We start from the raw sequence: 20,857 nt of genomic DNA, 5'->3' as shown, positions 1-20,857 counted from the left end.
TTCATTCCAAAAACATTGTTTTTACTATGAAGAGCCCAGCGATAATTTAGTAATACGCACACGCATTCACCAAAAAATATATTATGAATTTGGTTTATGTTCCCAAGGATCAGACGTTAAGTTTTATTTATTTATTTATTTATTTATTTATTTTTTACATTGAAAAGTGCAATTCTCATTGGGTCATGAATAATACACCATCGTAAAGGCCAGCATCGTGCAAGAAGTGATGCCATAATGATGTCCCAGATGTTACCTCGTAATGATGTCCCAGATGTTACCTCGTAATGATGTCCCAGATGTTACCTCGTAATGATGTCCCAGATGTTACCTCGTCATGATGTCCCAGATGTTACTCGTCATGATGTCCCAGATGTTACCTCGTAATGATGTCCCAGATGTTACCTCGTAATGATGTCCCAGATGTTACCTCGCAATGATGTCCCAGATGTTACCTCGCCATGATGTCCCAGATGTTACCTCGTAATGATGTCGCAGATGTTACCTCGTAATGATGTCCCAGATGTTACCTCATAATGATGTCGCAGATGTTACCTCGTAATTCTCCGGAACACGTGCTCGAGACGAAGATGGGAAAACGTCTCTAACTCTTGTAAACATTTATTTTTAATCAAAGAAAAGAGATACACAAGAGGTGGACAGGACGTGGGAAACGGAACAAACTGAGCAACATGACAGACACATGTATGGAGAGGGGAATATGCAAAATTGTACACAATTAAATAAATAAATAATCCTATCCCCCTAGGAGCCACAAAAACCAGACTCTTATAGACGAGGGGGGAGCAAGCAAGAACTTTCTCCCGCATGATGCGGATGTCGCTGTTGGTACCACGACAGGTGAGCGAGGGCATCGATGTCTGGGTGTTCGGGCTCCACCGGTTTTGTGGTCTCCACTGGCCTGTCCACCGCGGTGCAAAATGCCAGCACAGGGGATGACGAGTAGCGATAGAAAGCACCGTGAGGGAAGAGCAGCGAGAGCGCATGTGCGCACCAGCTTTTTATGTCTCCGCCCCCGAAGGTAGCCGGAGGCATTATGTTATCGGGTTGTCCGTCCGTCCGTCTGTACATCCATAAGTCCATCCGTCTGTACGTTTGTACGGATTAAACCTCGTTTTTCTCAGCAGCCACATGTCCGATTGAGACGAAACTTTCAGGGTACGAGTGACACCCATGCAGAATGTTTTTATGATAATTGTGATGTCATAGGTCACGTGATTTGGCAGCCATCTTGGATAGAAAAACAAACTTTATCCAATCGACACAAAACTTCACAAACGTGATCCGCTACCCATACATATGCAGAGTGTACATTTTTCATGTCATATGTCACGTGGTTTGGCTGCCATATTACCTTGAAATGCGATATTTTAAAAAATCCCTTCTCTGAAACAGCTTCACCGATTGATGTGAAACCTGTCATGGCTGGTAAAAATGTGATACTGGAAAACAGCTAAAAGGATTTAAATCAAACTTAGGACAATAAACGAGGGCATCTACCCATTGTCACGCGGAGGGACTATGCGGAGGCATATTGGCGACACGGTCGCATTGCTATAGTTTTTTTTATCAGTATGACGCCGACCATCGCTTGTCCTCATTGGTCACTGATCGACATGGGGCAGCACTCTTTCCCTAGCTTCTCTACCTCCCCTCCCCCCCCCTCCAATCCAGAACATTCCTGCAGCTCATAGGCTGTTTACTTGTCGCCCACCTTTTGCCCTCTGCATATTTGCCTTGCCGGCTCTTCTGCTGCCTACCTCATTGCCATGGCGTGCTCGACCGCTTGTACCGGCTGAATAGATTGTGAACTTAAGCGTGAAGCGCTTCCTTGCATTTAGAAAGTCCTCAGTCTGACCCCACCTGATTTATGGGGACATTTCACACATACAACATGACCGTCTATCCCAAAAGTTACACTCACTCTCCTGCCCTCAGTGCACATTACATCCAACTTAGCCTAACAGACATGGCAAATGTAACAGACATGGCAAATGTAACAGACATGGCAAATGTAACAGACATGGCAAATGTAACAGACGTGGCAAACGTAACAGACATGGCAAATGTAACAGACATGGCAAATGTAACAGACATGGCAAATGTAACAGACATGGCAAATGTAACAGACACGGCAAATGTAACAGACACGGCAAATGTAACAGACATGGCAAATGTAACAGACATGGCAAATGTAACAGACATGGCAAATGTAACAGACATGGCAAATGTAACAGACATGGCAAATGTAACAGACATGGCAAATAAAACAGACATGGCAAATGTAACAGACATGGCAAATGTAACAGACATGGCAAATGTAACAGACATGGCAAATGTAACAGACGTTAAACGCACGGTCCATACTAGAGGCTTACTCCATTCTCACTCTGCATCCCCCCCTTCCGTGTTACAGTACTTTTGTATGACTTGGATGGACATTGGAAGATTATGGACAAATGATTGCCATGTTTGAGAGTTACACATGTTGCACATGGGGTGACAGCATCATGAGCTACCTGCTCAGATGGAAATGCTAACATCATGGCAACACAAGGCAACAAAGGCACAAGGCACAAGCAACAAAGTGTTTATTCCTTTGCACTTCATTTTTACTCTGCAGGTAACGAGTGAGGAATTTTCTGTGGAGGTATTTGGAGAGGAGTCAGAAAATATGTACGATCCTTGCTTCCTGCTTCCCCTTTTCAGCACTCTCGCCGCTCCAGGTATGCACCACATAGAGCGGGTGAACGAGAATCAGGATCACGGGTAACTCTAGAAGTGCTCTCGGACAGGTACTCCATATAACGAGAGGTGCCATTTTGTGCGCTTGTCATGACAGGATCTGATCTGGATTGTCGCTACTTTACAAGCATGAATGGCCTAGCTGTGGTGCTCACGGCGCTCGCGAGCTACGACCCTGCGATGCGCAGCGCCGCCTACCATGTCCTTGCCGCATTCCACACGCAGCTCGAGGGTGCTCGTTTCAGGGAGAAAGCAGAGGTAACAACATAGTCCCTTGGACATTTTGTATTCCGATGAGAGTGGCATTAGTCCATGGGCCAGGATCCCAAATTTCCAGTCTCGGTACCACCCGGGGTGACGAATTCTCTTTGGTGTTTTTAACTTGCTATGTGTCTCTAGTTTGCATTTTGATATGATAGCCCTTGCAGACTCACAGCTTTTAGAGTTTATCACTTCTTGTAATGGACATGCCCCATGGATGAAAGGCGCGAACACACACTTTACCACTATCCTTTATTCTCACACCACAATCTTTCTGTTAAGAATCAGTTCAGTCACAGACAAGCATAAAATACCACATAGGGATCCTTTCGTACCAGTATCACGAATGTAGGCAGTCATTCTCGTACATAAAGGCAGATTTTGTAGATGAAGTGGGTTGTTTTCAAAAAAATTCGAACTTAACTTAACAAAATATTTATGTTTTTGTCAAGTCACACCGTGTGACAAATCAGACTCTAGGTTTCCTGTTTTAAGCAAGGTCTTTGATTCAGTAGAATCAACATGCATCCATGACACTTTTTCTTTGGCTCTTAACATTATTAAATGAAGTACAGTTTCACGTTTCTGTTTGTGCATAATTATGCCACCAAGTTATTCATCATCACCGTCATCCATATCAGATTCAGTTAAAGCCACTTCTGGCTCTTCTTCACTGGCTTGGTTGCTGCACGTTTGTAGTTTGCACATGTCTGTGCACTTCAGGCCATTGCTGAGGCAGTTACATGCTGGTATTTTGCATGACCGCACACGTTTGCAGGAGAGCAGCTGCAGCACAGCATCTGGTGCAGGCGAGCCATGCATCCACTCAACAGCCAGCTTCCCATCCTCATCGGTTGTCCAACCACAGTCCTTCGGGCCTGGAACATAGGGCTGGCTCTGCAGACATCTCCTCCAGATGGCAGCTTGATAGTTTGCACGGCGAGCATGCATGAATAGACAGTCCTCACAAGGAGGGAGTTGACTTGACTCAACTTCTCCACGTCTGGCACAGAACAGTTGGTATCGAAGCTTGTTGACTTCAGATGTGCGGCTAGAAGGCATGTACATATGGCAGGTGATCTCCTGTAGCTTCTGGAACAGTTCTGCAGATACTTCCCATGAACGTCCAAGTTCCATGAAAGCTTCCTGGTAGGTCTTGTCAGACTTCACCTGCTTCAAGGTCGTCATCTTCCCACGGCCAGCGAATGCACTGACTGTATCACAGCCCGTGAAGGCATGCATACCAATCAAGGCATCACAGACAGTACCTCCCAGTGCATGGCTTAGCTTGGTGATGTCCAGGAACCTTGTCCGGTTCTTTGTTCCACATTTCTGGTACATAGGACATGGGATGTTACTGCTGACCCCCAGGCAGATAACCAAGACGTCTGTATCCTCAGCAGTGATGACAACAGACTTGTAGCCAGATTCTGCTGCATGAAGAGCATGGAGTAGTAGGCGAGTATCAGCTTCTTCCTGTGAGGATTTTAGCTCTGTGGCCTCTTCCCATTGTTCTTTGGTGATCCTGAAGCAAAGCTGCTCACAGGTAACATAGAGTACCTTGTCCTCGAGTTTCTCTCTCTGTCTTGGCCCCTTCCATTCCTCTACCAGAAACTTGATCAGGCTTGTTTTGTTCGAAGGACTGCTGAGCAGTTTACTCCATTGCTGGATGTTGTGCCCAGGTGCAATGTTCCGGAATTGGATTCCAGTGTCTGCACCCCTGTTGGCTCTTTCTGCATCTTTAATGGACGTCTCCTTGTAAAGGTCAAAGACGACATCGATGCGATGGCTCTTGGCACCTTCATGGAGAACACTTGACAAGGCTGATTCTGCCAGCTGTGAGGTCTTGTCATTCCCTTTCAGTTTCTGGACCAGGCTCATCCCATCAATGACAGTTGCTGATGGCTCTGGGAGGAATTCTGCTGGAGAAACGTTCCTCTCCAACTCTCTCGCTAGGGCTGCTTTGTTGGTCTTACGGAGAGAGCCATCACCGTTGGCGAGAGCCCATGGCAAAGGCCCCAGGGGATGTGCCAAGACATCGCTCATGTGTAGCTTTCTGTTTTCCGCAACAAGGATCATCTGGCCAAACAGTTTCCTGTCAGCCTGTAGGACCACATCTTTGGCACGACCTTGGTTGCGTGGCTTCTTTCTGATGTCAGAGAACGTTTTCAGTTTCTTCTTCGTCATCTTGTCATGGAACTGGGTAGATGGTGCACTTGCGTGCATGCGTTCCTGCTTGAAAGTTTGATATGCATCCTCTCCTATCCTGCGGGCCTCCAAAAGGTCCTTGGCCACATATGGTCCATCATACACTCTTGATGTACCTGGCGCATCCCTAGCTGATCTTCTTGAACTGACCTCTCCAGGTTCATCTTTGGGGTCTTTGGAAAGGAGAGAGTCAAGAGACTTCTTCATGGTGAAAATGCTGCGGCATTTGCGATGATACCGCAATTGTGGTATTTGTCCTTCTTCAATGCCTTTGGCTATATCCAGAAGTGGAGCATGCTGTCTGATCTCTGCAGCCCTGAGCAAAGTGTTCCATGAGTCCAGATATTGTGGTGACACCAGGGAGTCGGAGTCTTCATTAGAGCAATGAATGATACAGTCAGTGCGTGCTCGCTTCTTTGGCAGGGTGGCACCTTCATCTCTAATTGGTGGATCCATCATGTACACCTCAGGACGTCAGCACACTACAGTAGACACCTGCAATGTATAAGCAGCAATCCGTGTCCAGCAATCCAATGCATTCTTTGTTCTGACAGTACCATTGAAAGCAAAACAAAATCTGATCTAAGATCTGCCACATCTTGACCTCACTGGTAAGTTAATCCTAGAAAAGGAAAGGATATTACCATAGTTAACTGATCTTAACTAATCAAACTTAATTAACCTTAATTAGAACTGCAAAAGATAACTTACATAGCCAGATATCTCACCAGTTCCATCAAAGGAGCTGAAACAAAAGCTTACATCTATCCGCAATTAACTCTTCCGAGAAAAAAAGCTGAACGTGAGTACACGATTATCCAATAAGAAAGTACAGACAAATAGGAAATGCATTTATTTTGCTCTGATGTTTAATTTTTTTTTTTTTTTTTTTTTTTTTTTTTTATGTATACTGAATCGAGGCTCGTGAAAGAGCTAACATTTACTTCACAAACAAATCAACCAGACAAACAAAATATATAAAAAGAGGGAGCGGAAGACAAGATGGGGAGAGAAGACGAAGCACACAAACACAACATTTGAGAGCAGGGAGATGTGTGGAAGGGAGAGGGCCCGGGGGGAGGAGGCATGGGAAGGGGGGGGGGGGGTGGGGGAGGGAGAAGTATAAAGCACAAGGACACCAAGGACTTCCAGGACAGAAGTTTGTATTTCAAAAAGGGGAATTGGGGTGAAATTAGCGGGGGTAGAAAAGATCAAGGTTTTGGATGGGGGAAGATAAGAGATGGTGGTGAACAGCTGTTTTAAAGACTTGGAGGGTGGAGTGGGATTGAAGAGAGTGAGGGAGTTTGTTCCAGAGGCGGGAGAAAAGAGGAATGAAGGAGTGAAGGTGAGCAGAGAGTCTTGATTTTGGCAGTTTAACCATAAGAGGGTTGCAGGCAGATCTTGTGCGACCTGTAGGAATATTTGGGGGACAGAGCCCAGAGAGTCTTGGCAGTCTTGATTTTGGCAGTCTTATGCACAGATTTATACCATCTCGTCTTCAGTTGTCATACCCTTCCTCCCGTCCATGGTACACGGAATCTTGTGGTGAGGCTGTTGCCCTGAAACAACTTGCTTTCGTCTCCTGGAAAGCAAATCCAACGGAAGGAAATCTCATTTCCTTTCACAAAGCCCGAAACAAGTGTGTGTCCACCCTCAGGAGAGCCAGGAAACAATATCTCACCATTCTCAAGACCGAACTCTCTTATCTGTCTCCCTCTTCCAAATCCTGGTGGCGTCTGGTCAAATCTGTTTCTGGTGTTTGTTCCCCCTCCATCCCCTCCCTCACCTCAAACGGCTTAACGGCTGACTCCGCACGTGAAAAAGCTGAATGCCTCAACTCTGTGTTTGCCTCTAAATATTGTGTCCCAAACCCATCCCTCTCTGTACCCACCGTACCCAGTCGTACCCAGCTGCTCCTGGACTCTGTGTCCTTTCCTCCTGACAAGGTGGAAAAGTTTCTGGCAACCCTCGACTCTGATTCTGCAACTGGTCCTGACGGCATCAGCCCACGGGTCCTAAAATCATGTTCTTCTGCACTTTCACTCCCTCTTTCTGTTCTCTTCACCCTCTCTTTTGCTCAAGGTCATCTGCCATCTGCTTGGAAATCAGCCAACATCACCGCTTTGCACAAAAAAGGTGCAAAAACAGATCCCAGCAACTACAGACCAATCAGCCTTCTCCCAATTATCAGCAAAGTCATGGAATCCATCATTGCTTCAGATATTAAATCTTTCCTCTTCTCCAATGGCTTGATCTCTGATCATCAATTTGGTTTCAGACCTGGTCACTCTACTCTGGACATGCTGCTTCTGCTTTCTCAACAATGGATGGAGGTCCTCAACGCCAAACAGGAAATTAGAGCTGTCTCCCTTGACATTTCACGTGCCTTCGATACGGTCTGGCACCCTGCTCTGCTCTCCAAACTCTCCTCCTTTGGTATCCATGGAAATCTCCACGCATGGCTGGCGGACTTCCTCTCTGGTCGTAGTCAACGTGTGGCCCTGAATGGGTTTCTCTCATCTCCTCTTCCTGTTCAGGCTGGAGTTCCCCAAGGTAGTGTTCTGGGCCCTGTGCTTTTTCTGGTCTTCATCAATGATCTCTCTGACTCTCTTGAAAATCCTCTCTATCTCTTTGCTGACGACTCTACTCTCTGTCGCTCCATTCCTCATCCCTCAGATCGGCAGTCTGCAGCCTCCTCACTCTCTGCAGACCTGGACAAAATCACAGACTGGTCAAACAAGTGGAACATGTCTTTCAATCCTGACAAATCTCACACTCTTACAATGTCTCTCCGAAAGGACCGACTGGACAACCCTCCCATCTACTTTCTCAACAATCCTCTCCAAGAAGTTCTGTCGCTCAAGCTTTTGAGTCTCACTATCTGCCATGATCTTTCTTGGGAAAACCACATTTCCAAGCTGGCCTCCAAAGCCAGTCGCCGACTGGGCATCCTCCGTCGTGCGAAGTCCTTCCTTGGCACACCTGAGCTCCTCACCACATACAAGGCTTTCATCCGCAGCTCAATGGAATACTGTTCCCCCCTCTGGGCTGGTGCTCCTGCCTCACACCTTGCTCGGCTTCACGCTGTTGAGGCCAAAGCTTTCAGAATCATTGGAATCTCCTGCGATGTAGTCAACGCCGAGGGCCTTTCACTCACTCACCGCAGGCAAGTTGGTGGTCTTTCTGTCTTCTACCGACTCCTCTCCGGCCTTGCTCCCCCAGCTCTCTCTGTGCTCTGTCCCCCCAATATTCCTTCAGGTCGCACAAGATCTGCCTGCAACCCTCTTCTGGTTAAACTGCCAAAGTCTAGGCTCTCTGCTCACCTTCACTCTTTCAATTCCCCTTTTCTCCCGCCTCTGGAACAAACTCCCCCACTCCCTTCAATCCCACTCCTCCCTCCAGGTCTTTAAAACAGCTGTTCACCACCATCTCTTATCTTCCCCCATCGAAAACCTTGATCTTTTCTACCCCCGGTAATTCACCCCAGAGTCCTTGCAGTGTTCATATGTTTTAATCCTCTCCCACCTCCCCCCAAGTCCTCCCGATGTCCCTGCTCTCAAATGTTGTGTTTGTGTCCTTCCCCCTCTCTTTTGTGTCCTTCCCCCTCTCTCCCCATCTTGTCTACCGCTCCCCTTGTTTTTTGTGTTTTGTGTGTCGGTTTGTCTTTTTGTGTGATTAATGTTAGCTCTTTCACGAGCCTCGATCTTGTATACAAAAACAAAAGAAAAAAAAAAGAGAGAGCTGGGGGGGCAAGGCCAGAGAGGTGTCGGTAGAAGATGGAAAGACCACCAACCTGCCTGCGGTGAGTGAGTGAGAGGCCCTTGGAGTTAGCTTCATCGCGGGAGATTCCAATGATTCTGAACGCTTTGGTTTCAACAGCGTGAGGACGAGCTAGGTGTGAGGCAGGAGCACCAGCCCAGAGGGGAGAGCAGTATTCCATTGAGCTGCGGATGAAAGCCTTGTATGTGGTGAGGAGCTCAGGTGTGCCAAGGAAGGACTTCGCACGACGGAGGATGCCCAGTCGGCGACTGGCTTTGGAGGCCAGATTTGAAATGTGGTTTTCCCAGGAAAGATCATGGCAGATAGTGAGACCCAAAAGCTTGAGTGACAGAACTTCTTGGAGAGGATTATTCAGAAAGTGGAATAGTAGCATTTCTCACATGGTTTTAGTTCTGTGTTGACTGAAATTAGATGTGATCTTTGCATACCGCAAGATTTAAATGAATCACGCAATGCCGCTATTGGGTGAATTTGAAGTTTTTACAAAAAACTGACAAAGCTGCCAGTGTGGAAAGGCTATCACATCTTAATGTACTTATATTGACCCAATAAACATTTTAGTACCACTTAGGTTTGGTCACCCCAGGTGGTACCGATATCTGGCCTGGCCCATGGACTACATGGCGGTGCCGGTAATTAGAGCTTGCAATCACACTTGGGTTGGTGTAAATCACACCTGGGTGGGTGTAAATCACACCTGGGTGGGTGTAAATCACACTTGTGGTTGGTGTAAATCACACCTGTGGTTGGTGTAAATCACAGCTGTGGTTGGTGTAAATCACACCTGTGGTTGGTGTGAATCATACCTGTGGTTGGTGTAAATCACACCTGTGGTTGGTGTAAATCACACCTGTGGTTGGTGTAAATCACACCTGTGGTTGGTGTAAATCACACCTGTGGTTGGTGTAAATCACACCTGTGGTTGGTGTAAATCACACTTGGGTTGGTGTGAATCACACCTGTGGTTGGTGTAAATCACACCTGTGGTTGGTGTAAATCACACCTGTGGTTGGTGTGAATCATACCTGTGGTTGGTGTAAATCACACTTGGGTTGGTGTGAATCACACCTGTGGTTGGTGTAAATCACACCTGTGGTTGGTGTAAATCACACCTGTGGTTGGTGTAAATCACATCTGTGGTGGGTGTAAATCACACTTGTGGTTGGTGTAAATCACACTTGGGTTGGTGTAAATCACACCTGTGGTTGGTGTAAATCACAGCTGTGGTGGGTGTAAATCACACCTGTGGTGGGTGTAAATCACACTTGGGTTGGTGTAAATCACACTTGGGTTGGTGTAAATCACACCTGTGGTTGGTGTAAATCACAGCTGTGGTGGGTGTAAATCACACCTGTGGTGGGTGTAAATCACACTTGGGTTGGTGTAAATCACACCAGGTCGGTGGTCTCTGTCTTGTACCACCTTATTGCTGGTCCTGCACCCTCGGCTCTTTCCATGCGTTCACATCCCCCTTACCCCATCCTATGTTTCTGCAGGACGACACGCATGGTCTCCCAACATCCCTCTTCTGGTGAATCCACCAAAACCCAGAATCACTGCTCAAATGCCATTCTTTTGTTCATCTTCATTTTTTTTTTCTGCCTCGGTAACTACATTTCTTCTATTTTATCTTCTCATTCTTTTCAATCTCATTCTTCCCTCCAGGTCTTCAATATAGCTCTTCTCCACCATCTCAGATCATCTCCCATCCAAATCCATGATACTTTCTACGTCCATTAACAATTCCCAAGCCCACCTTTAAGCCCACCTTCTTCCAACTTTCCAGCTTTTCTTTCTGAGAGTTTGCTTCTGTTTCCATCTTAAGCACTTGCCTGTGCGACCTGCACTAGCCCCTCTTTCTTCCCACATCCCTTATTTTTCTTTCCATCGTTCCTTTTTTATGCCTCTGCCGACAGTCGCCGGACGCATTATGTTTTTGGGTTGTCCGTCCGTCTGTCCGTCCGTACGGGCTAAACCTCGTTTTTCTCAGCAACCATATGTCCGATTGAGACGAAACCTTCAGAGTAGGGGTGACACCCATGCGGAATGTTTTTATGATAATTGTGATGTCATAGGTCACGTGGTATGGCAGCTATCTTGGATTAAAAGCAAATAATTTAAAAAATATTTCTCAGAAACCGCTGAATGGAAAAATTTGAAACTTGGCACATTGTCAAGTACTCCCAATGGGGAACAAAATCATGATAATGATGACATCACAGGTGAAGTGGTATACCAGCCAAAAATGTTTTAATCAAATTCCTTATCCTAAAAATCTGTAATTCCATGCACATGATCTATGACCCATTTGTATTGAAATATTAAATTTGTGACATCATCGGTCACATGTTGTGGCAGCCATATTGGATTGAAGGGAAATATTAAATAATTATATTTCTGAAACCGCTCACCCTATCGATGTGAAATTTTACAAATATCATCGAACACCACTGCTGCATATAGTTTGAAAATGATGATGTCGTAGGTCACGTGGTTTGGCAGCCATCTTAGATAGAAAAACGAACCTTATCCGATGAACACGAGACTTCTCAAACGTGATCCCCTACGCATACATATGCAGAGTGATGGCATGTACCCATTGTGGAACTATGCGGAGGCATATTGGTGACACGGTCGCATTGTTCTAGTTTGCTGTTGCATCCAGATCCGTTCTATGTTGTAGCTCCTCCTTGAGCTTCGACTTTGGATATAAAAATTGCTGTACGTTTGTGGTTTACTTGCACCGTTTTAAACCGGTCTGAGACGTATAATGAAGAACCTGTCTTGGTGAAAGCTATAGTGTCGACAGGTATCGGTGGACACGTACAACAATGATTGAGATCAACAGGACATTGATGGAGGTAAGCTAACCGCCGTGGGAAGCAAGACGAAGCTGACATTTCGGATGTTCACCCTTCATCGGAGCAAAATGTCAGCTGCTCCTTGGTTCCCACGGCGGTTAGCTTACCTCCATCAATGTCGGATTTTTTGCGTCCATCTTTCTGTCTGAGAGTTGTTACATTCACACATGTGTTATTCAAAAAGATTTGCATTTTGTGTTTGATGCTGATGGTTGAGCTCGTCGTGCATATAATAATTATATGAAAGAAAAGAATAATAATCGATCATTGCACTTTCACATGAATGGACATTAAGCGATATCAATGTTCCTCGACAATTTCATGAATAAAAAGGACGTCAGGAGATGATGTCCTTTTCCTAAAAAAAACATTGAAAGTCAGTTTTTACTTCCAAGAAATAATGAAATAAACGTTGGTTGCATGCCACAGCTGGTTGGTACCTTGCACACCTGCTAATGATGGTGATTTGTTTTTGCTTTGTACGGAATCAGCTGCTCTACCTGCTCGAGTTTACCCGTGGAGGAATCTGCAAGGCCAATGCCTGCTTGTCTTTCCTCGTCGCCATCTTTCTTGCCAAGACTGCGTCGGTTTTGCTTCGACCCGGTGAGTCGGTTCCCGTGTTTGAAAAACGTTGTCCGTTTACTACAGGTGTAAAGTTTGTTTGTTGGTTATGTTTCGGATAATGATACGTAGTCGTGCCTGCGTCGATCCCTTCTTTGCATTATCCTTAAATGACATGCTGATCATGGAATTCGGGCCAAAGTGCCTCCAATGTCTGGGCCTAGCCTTAGTTTTGCAACTCAGATTTGCACAGACAGGGGTGAAACACAACCTCCATGCACCTACAGGGCGTGAAGAACACGATGGAATACTAGTCTTTGTAAAGGCCCATGGCGGTCTGTATCAGATGGGTAACATGGCGGTCTGTGTCGCACGGGCAACATGGCGGTCTGTGTCGGACGGGCAACATGGCGGTCTGTGTCGGACGGGCAACATGGCGGTCTGTGTCGGACGGGCAACATGGCGGTCTGTGTCGGACGAGCAACATGGCGGTCTGTGTCGGATGGGCAACATGGCGGTCTGTGTCGCACGGGCAACATGGCGGTCTGTGTCGGATGGGCAACATGGCGGTCTGTATCAGATGGGTAACATGGCGGTCTGTGTCGCACGGGCAACATGGCGGTCTGTGTCGGACGGGCAACATGGCGGTCTGTGTCGGACGAGCAACATGGCGGTCTGTGTCGGATGGGCAACATGGCGGTCTGTGTCGGATGGGCAACATGGCGGTCTGTGTCGCACGGGCAACATGGCGGTCTGTGTCGGACGGGCAACATGGCGGTCTGTGTCGGACGGACAACATGGCGGTCTGTGTCGGACGGGCAACATGGCGGTCTGTGTCGGATGGACAACATGGCGGTCTGTGTCGGACGGGCAACATGGCGGTCTGTGTCGGACGGGCAACATGGCGGTTGGTGTTGGACGTACAACATGAACGATGGATTGTTTCACCTGAAAGATGGTAGTTCGTTAATCGTCGTAGGAAGTGCGATGCTGCTCACAGGTCGTGTTAGCGCTTCGCACGATGCCTTTTATTCTGATGAAGGGCTAATGTTTGAAACGTCAGCCACCCTTCACTTTCCTCGGCCTTTAGCTTTATTGACTCCCAGTTGATAAAATCGATTTATGAATCACAAGAGTCCATTTTGTTAACGGATTTTAAAAAAGACACCTGAGAGTGTGATCTCCTTTTGGACAGAACATGCACCGTATTTTTATGGTTTAATTCTGAAATGGTTTTTTTCATGACAAAACTGGGTGAGTTGTATTATTTTTTAAAATTCTGCTGATAACCTTCAAACTTGTCCTCCATTTCAGAGGATTCAATGTATCCTCACCTCAACCGCTTCATGCTCTCTCACGAGTTCATCGACACAAACAAAGTGCCTGCTTTCTACAAGTTCTTCTTCTCATCCCAGGCAGAGGTTTGAGGAATTGCAGGGGGTGGGAGTGGAGGAGGGAGCACGGGTGGGGATGAGGACGGGAGTGGGGGTGGGGTTGAGGGCGGGAATGGGGGTGGGGATGAGGGCGGGAGTGGGGGTGGTGAAGGAAGTGGGGGTGAAGGTGGGGATGGGGGTGGGAGTGGGGATGGAGATTGGGGGAATGAGTGGGCATGGTGACGTCATGATGGAGGTGCTTCCCCACCGGTGCTTCCCCAGAATGATATCCATTGCCGTCTTTCATGAGATTGTGTTAATTTCATTTGGTAGAATTACAACAGGCCTATAAATGATTTTCTGAAGTTTAAAATATTTCTATGAATTCGCCACTTTATGATGTATAATGAGCATTTGGCGCGTTTGTCGGTGTTTGTAACAGTGTGCGGGACAGACCACTGTGCGCGAGTGGGCGTTGAGCGTGCTGGATGTCGGCCTGCGTGACCGCACGTGCGTGGAGCTCTGCGCACGGCAGCACGTATTCATTATTCTACTGGCCTATGCCGGCGGTCCTCTTGCAGATGGTGCATCAAAGGCACGTGGTCTTGAAATCAAATGGGTTTATTATTTTTGTGATTATTAAATAAGGTCAGTTTGTATTCCACAAATATTATAATCGATAGATCATTTGTACAAAAAGGTGCCTTCACCTGCCTTCACCTCACACTGCGTTGACCTTTTGCAGGACCTGGTGATTAAGGTGCTGATGAAGGCAGCTCGAATCCCTGCAGGGGCTTATCGGCTTGTACGGGATCACGGAGTGCTCTGCTGGCTTGTCGGCCTACTGAGGCAACAGTATGTATGCGGCGCGGGCACCTACACTAGTGCACGTATTGACATTACGTACACTGGCGCACCTACACTAGTGCACGTATTGGCATTACGTACACTGGCACCTACACTAGTGCACGTATTGACATTACGTACACTGGCACCTACACGAGCGCACGTATTGACATTACATACACTGGCACCTTAGCCTGGCGTTGGCTTAGCGGTTGGGGTGCCGGCTTGGGATCCGAGGATCCTGGGTTCGAATCCCGGTCGATCGCTGAATTAACGCCAGGGGGGTTGACTCAGCTTGTCATCCTTCCGAGGTCGGCAAATTGAGTACCAGCTTGCTGGGATGAATGATCACGGTGTGTACCCCGATTCAGAATAGGCACACTGTATCCCTGCGCATCGTAAGAGCGTGACCAAGGGTTGGCGTCAGGAAGGGCATCCGGCCATAAAAACATTGCCTCAAACAGGGAACCATGATTGTCATGGGGCCCGCAAGGCTAACCCCCGCTCTAGCGGGGTAAAATGGCCTTAAAAGGATCATTCATTCATTTTTCACACTGGCACCTACACTAGCACACGTATTTACATTACGTACACTGGTACCTACACGAGCGCACGTATTGGCATTACGTACATTGGCACCTACACTAGCGCACATATTGACATTACATACACTGGCACCTACACTAGCGCACGTATTGACATTATGCACACTGGCACCTACACTAGCACACGTATTGACATTACGTACACTGGCACCTACACTAGCACACGTATTGACATTACGTACACTGGCACCTACACAAGCGCACGTATTGACATTACGTACACTGGCACCTACACAAGCGCACGTATTGACATTACGTACACTGGCACCGACACGAGCACACGTATTTACATTACGTACACTGGTACCTGCACTCGCACACGTATTGACATTACGTACACTGGCACCTACACTAGCACACGTATTTACATTACGTACACTGGCACCTACACTAGCGCACATATTGACATTACATACACTGGCACCTACACTAGCGCACGTATTGACATTATGCACACTGGCACCTACACTAGCACACGTATTGACATTACGTACACTGGCACCTACACTAGCACACGTATTGACATTACGTACACTGGCACCTACACAAGCGCACGTATTGACATTACGTACACTGGCACCTACACAAGCGCACGTATTGACATTACGTACACTGGCACCGACACGAGCACACGTATTTACATTACGTACACTGGTACCTGCACTCGCACACGTATTGACATTACGTACACTGGCACCTACACTAGCACACGTATTTACATTACGTACACTGGCACCTACACTAGCACACGTATTGACATTACGTACACTGGTACCTGCACTCGCACACGTATTGACATTACGTACACTGGCACCGACACGAGCACACGTATTTACATTACGTACACTGGTACCTGCACTCGCACACGTATTGACATTACGTACACTGGCACCTACACTAGCGCACGTATTGACATTATGCACACTGGCACCTACACTAGCACACGTATTGACATTACGTACACTGGCACCTACACTAGCACACGTATTGACATTACGTACACTGGCACCTACACAAGCGCACGTATTGACATTACGTACACTGGCACCTACACAAGCGCACGTATTGACATTACGTACACTGGCACCGACACGAGCACACGTATTTACATTACGTACACTGGTACCTGCACTCGCACACGTATTGACATTACGTACACTGGCACCTACACTAGCACACGTATTTACATTACGTACACTGGCACCTACACTAGCGCACATATTGACATTACATACACTGGCACCTACACTAGCGCACGTATTGACATTATGCACACTGGCACCTACACTAGCACACGTATTGACATTACGTACACTGGCACCTACACTAGCACACGTATTGACATTACGTACACTGGCACCTACACAAGCGCACGTATTGACATTACGTACACTGGCACCTACACAAGCGCACGTATTGACATTACGTACACTGGCACCGACACGAGCACACGTATTTACATTACGTACACTGGTACCTGCACTCGCACACGTATTGACATTACGTACACTGGCACCTACACTAGCACACGTATTTACATTACGTACACTGGCACCTACACTAGCACACGTATTGACATTACGTACACTGGTACCTGCACTCGCACACGTATTGACATTACGTACACTGGCACCGACACGAGCACACGTATTTACATTACGTACACTGGTACCTGCACTCGCACACGTATTGACATTACGTACACTGGCACCTACACTAGCACACGTATTGACATTACGTACACTGGCACCTACACTAGCACACGTATTGACATTACGTACACTGGCACCTACACTAGCACACGTATTGACATTACATACACTGGCACCTACACGAGCGCACGTATTGACATTACGTACACTGGCACCGACACGAGCACACGTATTTACATTACGTACACTGGTACCTGCACTCGCACACGTATTGACATTATGTACACTGGCACCTACACTAGCACACGTATTTACATTACGTACACTGGCACCTACACTAGCACACGTATTGACATTACGTACACTGGTACCTGCACTCGCACACGTATTGACATTACGTACACTGGCACCGACACGAGCACACGTATTTACATTACGTACACTGGTACCTGCACTTGCACACGTATTGACATTACGTACACTGGTACCTACACTAGCACACGTATTTACATTACGTACACTGGTACCTGCACTCGCACACGTATTGACATTACGTACACTGGCACCTACACGAGCACACGTATTTACATTACGTACACTGGTACCTGCACTCGCACACGTATTGACATTACGTACACTGGCACCTACACGAGCACACGTATTTACGTTATTGAAACGACACGATTTGTCATGTTGAAGAGCTGATCGTCTCCTCTCGACATTAGCAGTTTCCGCTCTCCTTCTTTGAGCATTTATTTAATGGCGGATGAAATTAACAGGACGATGATTGAGGTTTGTTTTCCGCCATCAGAAGTAAAGATAATCTGACGTTTCGGGCGTTAACCCTTCGTCGGAGCAAAACTCGCCTTTACCATCAGGAATAATGTTTGGTTCTACATTTGTTTCATGGCATCAACATCTTTAGCAGATCTGTGTGACAAAATGTTCCACGACCAGACATCATACTCGAACACAAAATGCATGTGTTGCTGTCTTGTGTAATCCCATCAGATGCATGTCCGATGTCGGGAATCCCAAATGCAAATCCCATCATAAAACTGTTCATATGTCCATTGTCTACACACTTGTGCAAGTGTGCTCTGTCTCTTGATGACCTTGTCTGGCTTGTAACATCAAACTTGAAGTGGAAATCAACAAAGAAAAGAGATTTTGGCAATCGAAACAGAACGAACGATGGATTTTACCGCGTGATTATTCCCTGAAAAAACATTTGTTTGGATAAAGTTTAAAAAGAAGAAAGAAAACATGTTTATGCTCCTTGTATTTTGCAAGAATTGTCTGTTATTGTGGGGGAAACAACTATTATCTTGTCCTTTATGCACTTGTGTTGCAGCTTGTACGAGCACAAAGTCTTAGATAGTGCTTTGGAGCTCCTGAAGACTCTGTGGAAGACAAACCTCGGAAAGAAAGGAACCGAAGGCATCAAGTCTGAGAGCGACGGAGAGAAAGCAGGATCTGTACCAAAATACACCGCACAAGCTGCACTTGAGGGATTACAAGTGGGTTATGACGAGGACGAGGACGAGGACGAGGAAAAGAAAGAGAGCGTGGATGACGGACCGGCAGCACAGGAAGCCGAGAGGTCCAGGCAGACAACGAGAACGGGTCCCACCATCCGCATGAAGTGCCTGCCAATGCAAATGATCAATGAGTTTGTGCTGGTGCAACATACCTTCCTGAAACAAGACAGGTATGATGGGCCAACACCTGCTTTTATCCTCATTGATGTAACCACCCTCCCCCGATTAAGTTGCATGCTTTTTGTTGCCTCCGCAACCGTCCATTATTTATTTTAAAGGATTTAAGGATTGTGGTGAAACTAACACACACACACACACACACACACACACACACACACACACACACACACACACACACACACACACACACACACACACACACACACACACACATACATACACACACATATACATATACACACACACATACATACACTACCGGTCACACGTTTTAGAACACCTCAATTTTTCCAGTTTTTATTGAAATTTACGCAGTTTAATGTCTCAATGTACTCTGAAATTAAGCACAGAACAAATAAACAATTGGAGATAGAAAAGAAATCATAGAATCATTTTGTTTAACAAAATTTAATTTGAATTTTTCACTCAGCAAAGTAGCCACCTTTTGCAGATATAAACACCGAACACACTCGTGGCATTCTTTCTACAATCGAAATCAAATATTGTTTGGGAAGTTCTTCCCAACACTGTTGCAGAAGTTCCCACAAATGTGTTGCACTTGTAGGTTGCTTTGCTTTCACCCTTCTGTCCAGTTCATCACAAACCAGCTCGATGGGGTTTAAGTCTGGAGACTGCGCTGGCCATTCCATGATTTGAAGCCTACTGTCTTGTTCTTTTCCTCGAAGGTATTTTTGACATAGCCTGGAGGTGTGTTTAGGGTCATTATCTTGCTGTGGGATGAACCCCTGACCAACTAGGCGTATACCAGAGGGGTATTGCATGGCACTGCAAAATTCTGTGGTAAGACCGACAGGACAACCCTCCCATCCACTTTCTAAATAATCCTCTCCAAGAAGTTCTGTCACTCAAGCTTTTGGGTCTCACGATCTGCCATGATCTTTCCTGGGAAAACCACATTTCAAATCTGGCCTCCAAAGCCAGTCGCAGACTGGGCATCCTCCGTCGTGTGAAATCCTTCCTTGGCACACCTGAGCTCCTCACCACATAGAAGGCTTTCATCCGCAGCTCAATGGAATACTGCTCTCCCCTCTGGGCTGGTGCTCCTGCCTCACACCTAGCTCGTCTTCACACTGTTGAAACCAAAGCATTCAGAATCATTGGAATCTCCCGCGATGAAGCTAACTCCGAGGGCCTTTCACTCACTCACTGCAGGCACGTTGATGGTCTTTCCGTCTTCTTCCGACTCCTCTCTGGCCTTGCCCCCCCCCAGCTCTCTCTGGGCTATGTCCCGCAAATATTCCTACAGGTCGCACAAGATCTGCCTGCAACCCTCTTTTGGTTAAACTGCCAAAATCAAGACTCTCTGCTCACCTTCACTCCTTCATTCCTCTTTTCTCCCACCTCTGGAACAAACTCCCTCACTCTCTTCAATCCCACTCCACCCTCCAGGTCTTTAAAACAGCTGTTCACCACCATCTCTTATCTTCCCCCATCCAAAACCTTGATCTTTTCTACCCCCGCTAATTTCACCCCAATTCCACTTTTTTGAAATACCAACTTCTGTCCTGGAAGTCCTTGGTGTCCTTGTGTTTTATACGTCTCCCACCCCTCCCCCCCTTCCCACGCCTCCTCCCCCCAAGCCCTCTCCCTCCCACACATCTCCCTGCTCTCAAATGTTGTGTTTGTGTGCTTCCCCTTCTCTCCCCATCTTGTCTACCGCACCCCTTTTTATATACTTTGTTTGTTTCATTTGTTTTTGTGATAAATGTTAGCTCTTTCACGAGCCTCGATTCAGTATACAAAAAAGAAAAAAAAGAAGCTTTTGGTTCAGGGTGCCAGTCACTCTGTGCAAGTCGCCGACTCTGGATCCAGCAAAAGAGCCCCAGACCATCACGCTTCCTCCTCCATGTTTGACAGTTGGTGTCACACACTGACGAACCATCCTTTCGTCTACTCGACGGCGTACAAAAACCCTGCATGATGAACCAGAGATTTCAAATTTTGATTCGTCAGTCCATAAGACCTTCCAGTCTTCAGTAGTCCACTGACGGTGCTTCATGGCCCAGGCATGCCTCTTTTTCTTATTTTGCCATCTTAGCAATGGCTTTCTGACTGCCACTCGACCTGTCAAACCTGCAGCTCGAAGTCTTCTCTTCACAGTTGAAACTGAGACTTGCTTACTTTGACCAGTGTTAAGCTGTGCTTGAAGCTGTTGTCCTGTGAGCCGCCTATCACGCAAGCTGTTGACTCTCAGAAACTTGT

The 20,857-nt window shown here is 46.7% G+C and overlaps 1 protein-coding gene across 2 annotated transcripts in view; it reads left to right on the top strand.

Annotated features, from left to right (window-relative positions):
• URB1 (URB1 ribosome biogenesis factor) overlaps positions 1-20,857 on the top strand; it is a 116,687-nt gene that overhangs the window by 86,180 nt on the left and 9,650 nt on the right. For both annotated transcript variants that reach the window (XM_078785643.1, XM_078785642.1), the window contains exons 30-36: positions 2,645-2,747; positions 2,864-3,024; positions 12,368-12,479; positions 13,752-13,858; positions 14,253-14,405; positions 14,556-14,665; positions 18,268-18,624. In XM_078785643.1, the coding sequence (XP_078641769.1) occupies positions 2,645-2,747; positions 2,864-3,024; positions 12,368-12,479; positions 13,752-13,858; positions 14,253-14,405; positions 14,556-14,665; positions 18,268-18,624 (1,103 nt within the window). The remainder of the gene's footprint in view (positions 1-2,644; positions 2,748-2,863; positions 3,025-12,367; positions 12,480-13,751; positions 13,859-14,252; positions 14,406-14,555; positions 14,666-18,267; positions 18,625-20,857) is intronic.

The sequence above is a fragment of the Myxine glutinosa genome, chromosome 10, assembly GCF_964187855.1.
Source record: "Myxine glutinosa chromosome 10, kmMyxGlut1.1, whole genome shotgun sequence".
NCBI classification, from domain to species: domain Eukaryota; kingdom Metazoa; phylum Chordata; class Myxini; order Myxiniformes; family Myxinidae; genus Myxine; species Myxine glutinosa.
Note: the sequence above shows the minus strand (reverse complement) of the source record. Positions and strands in the feature narration are given on the sequence as shown.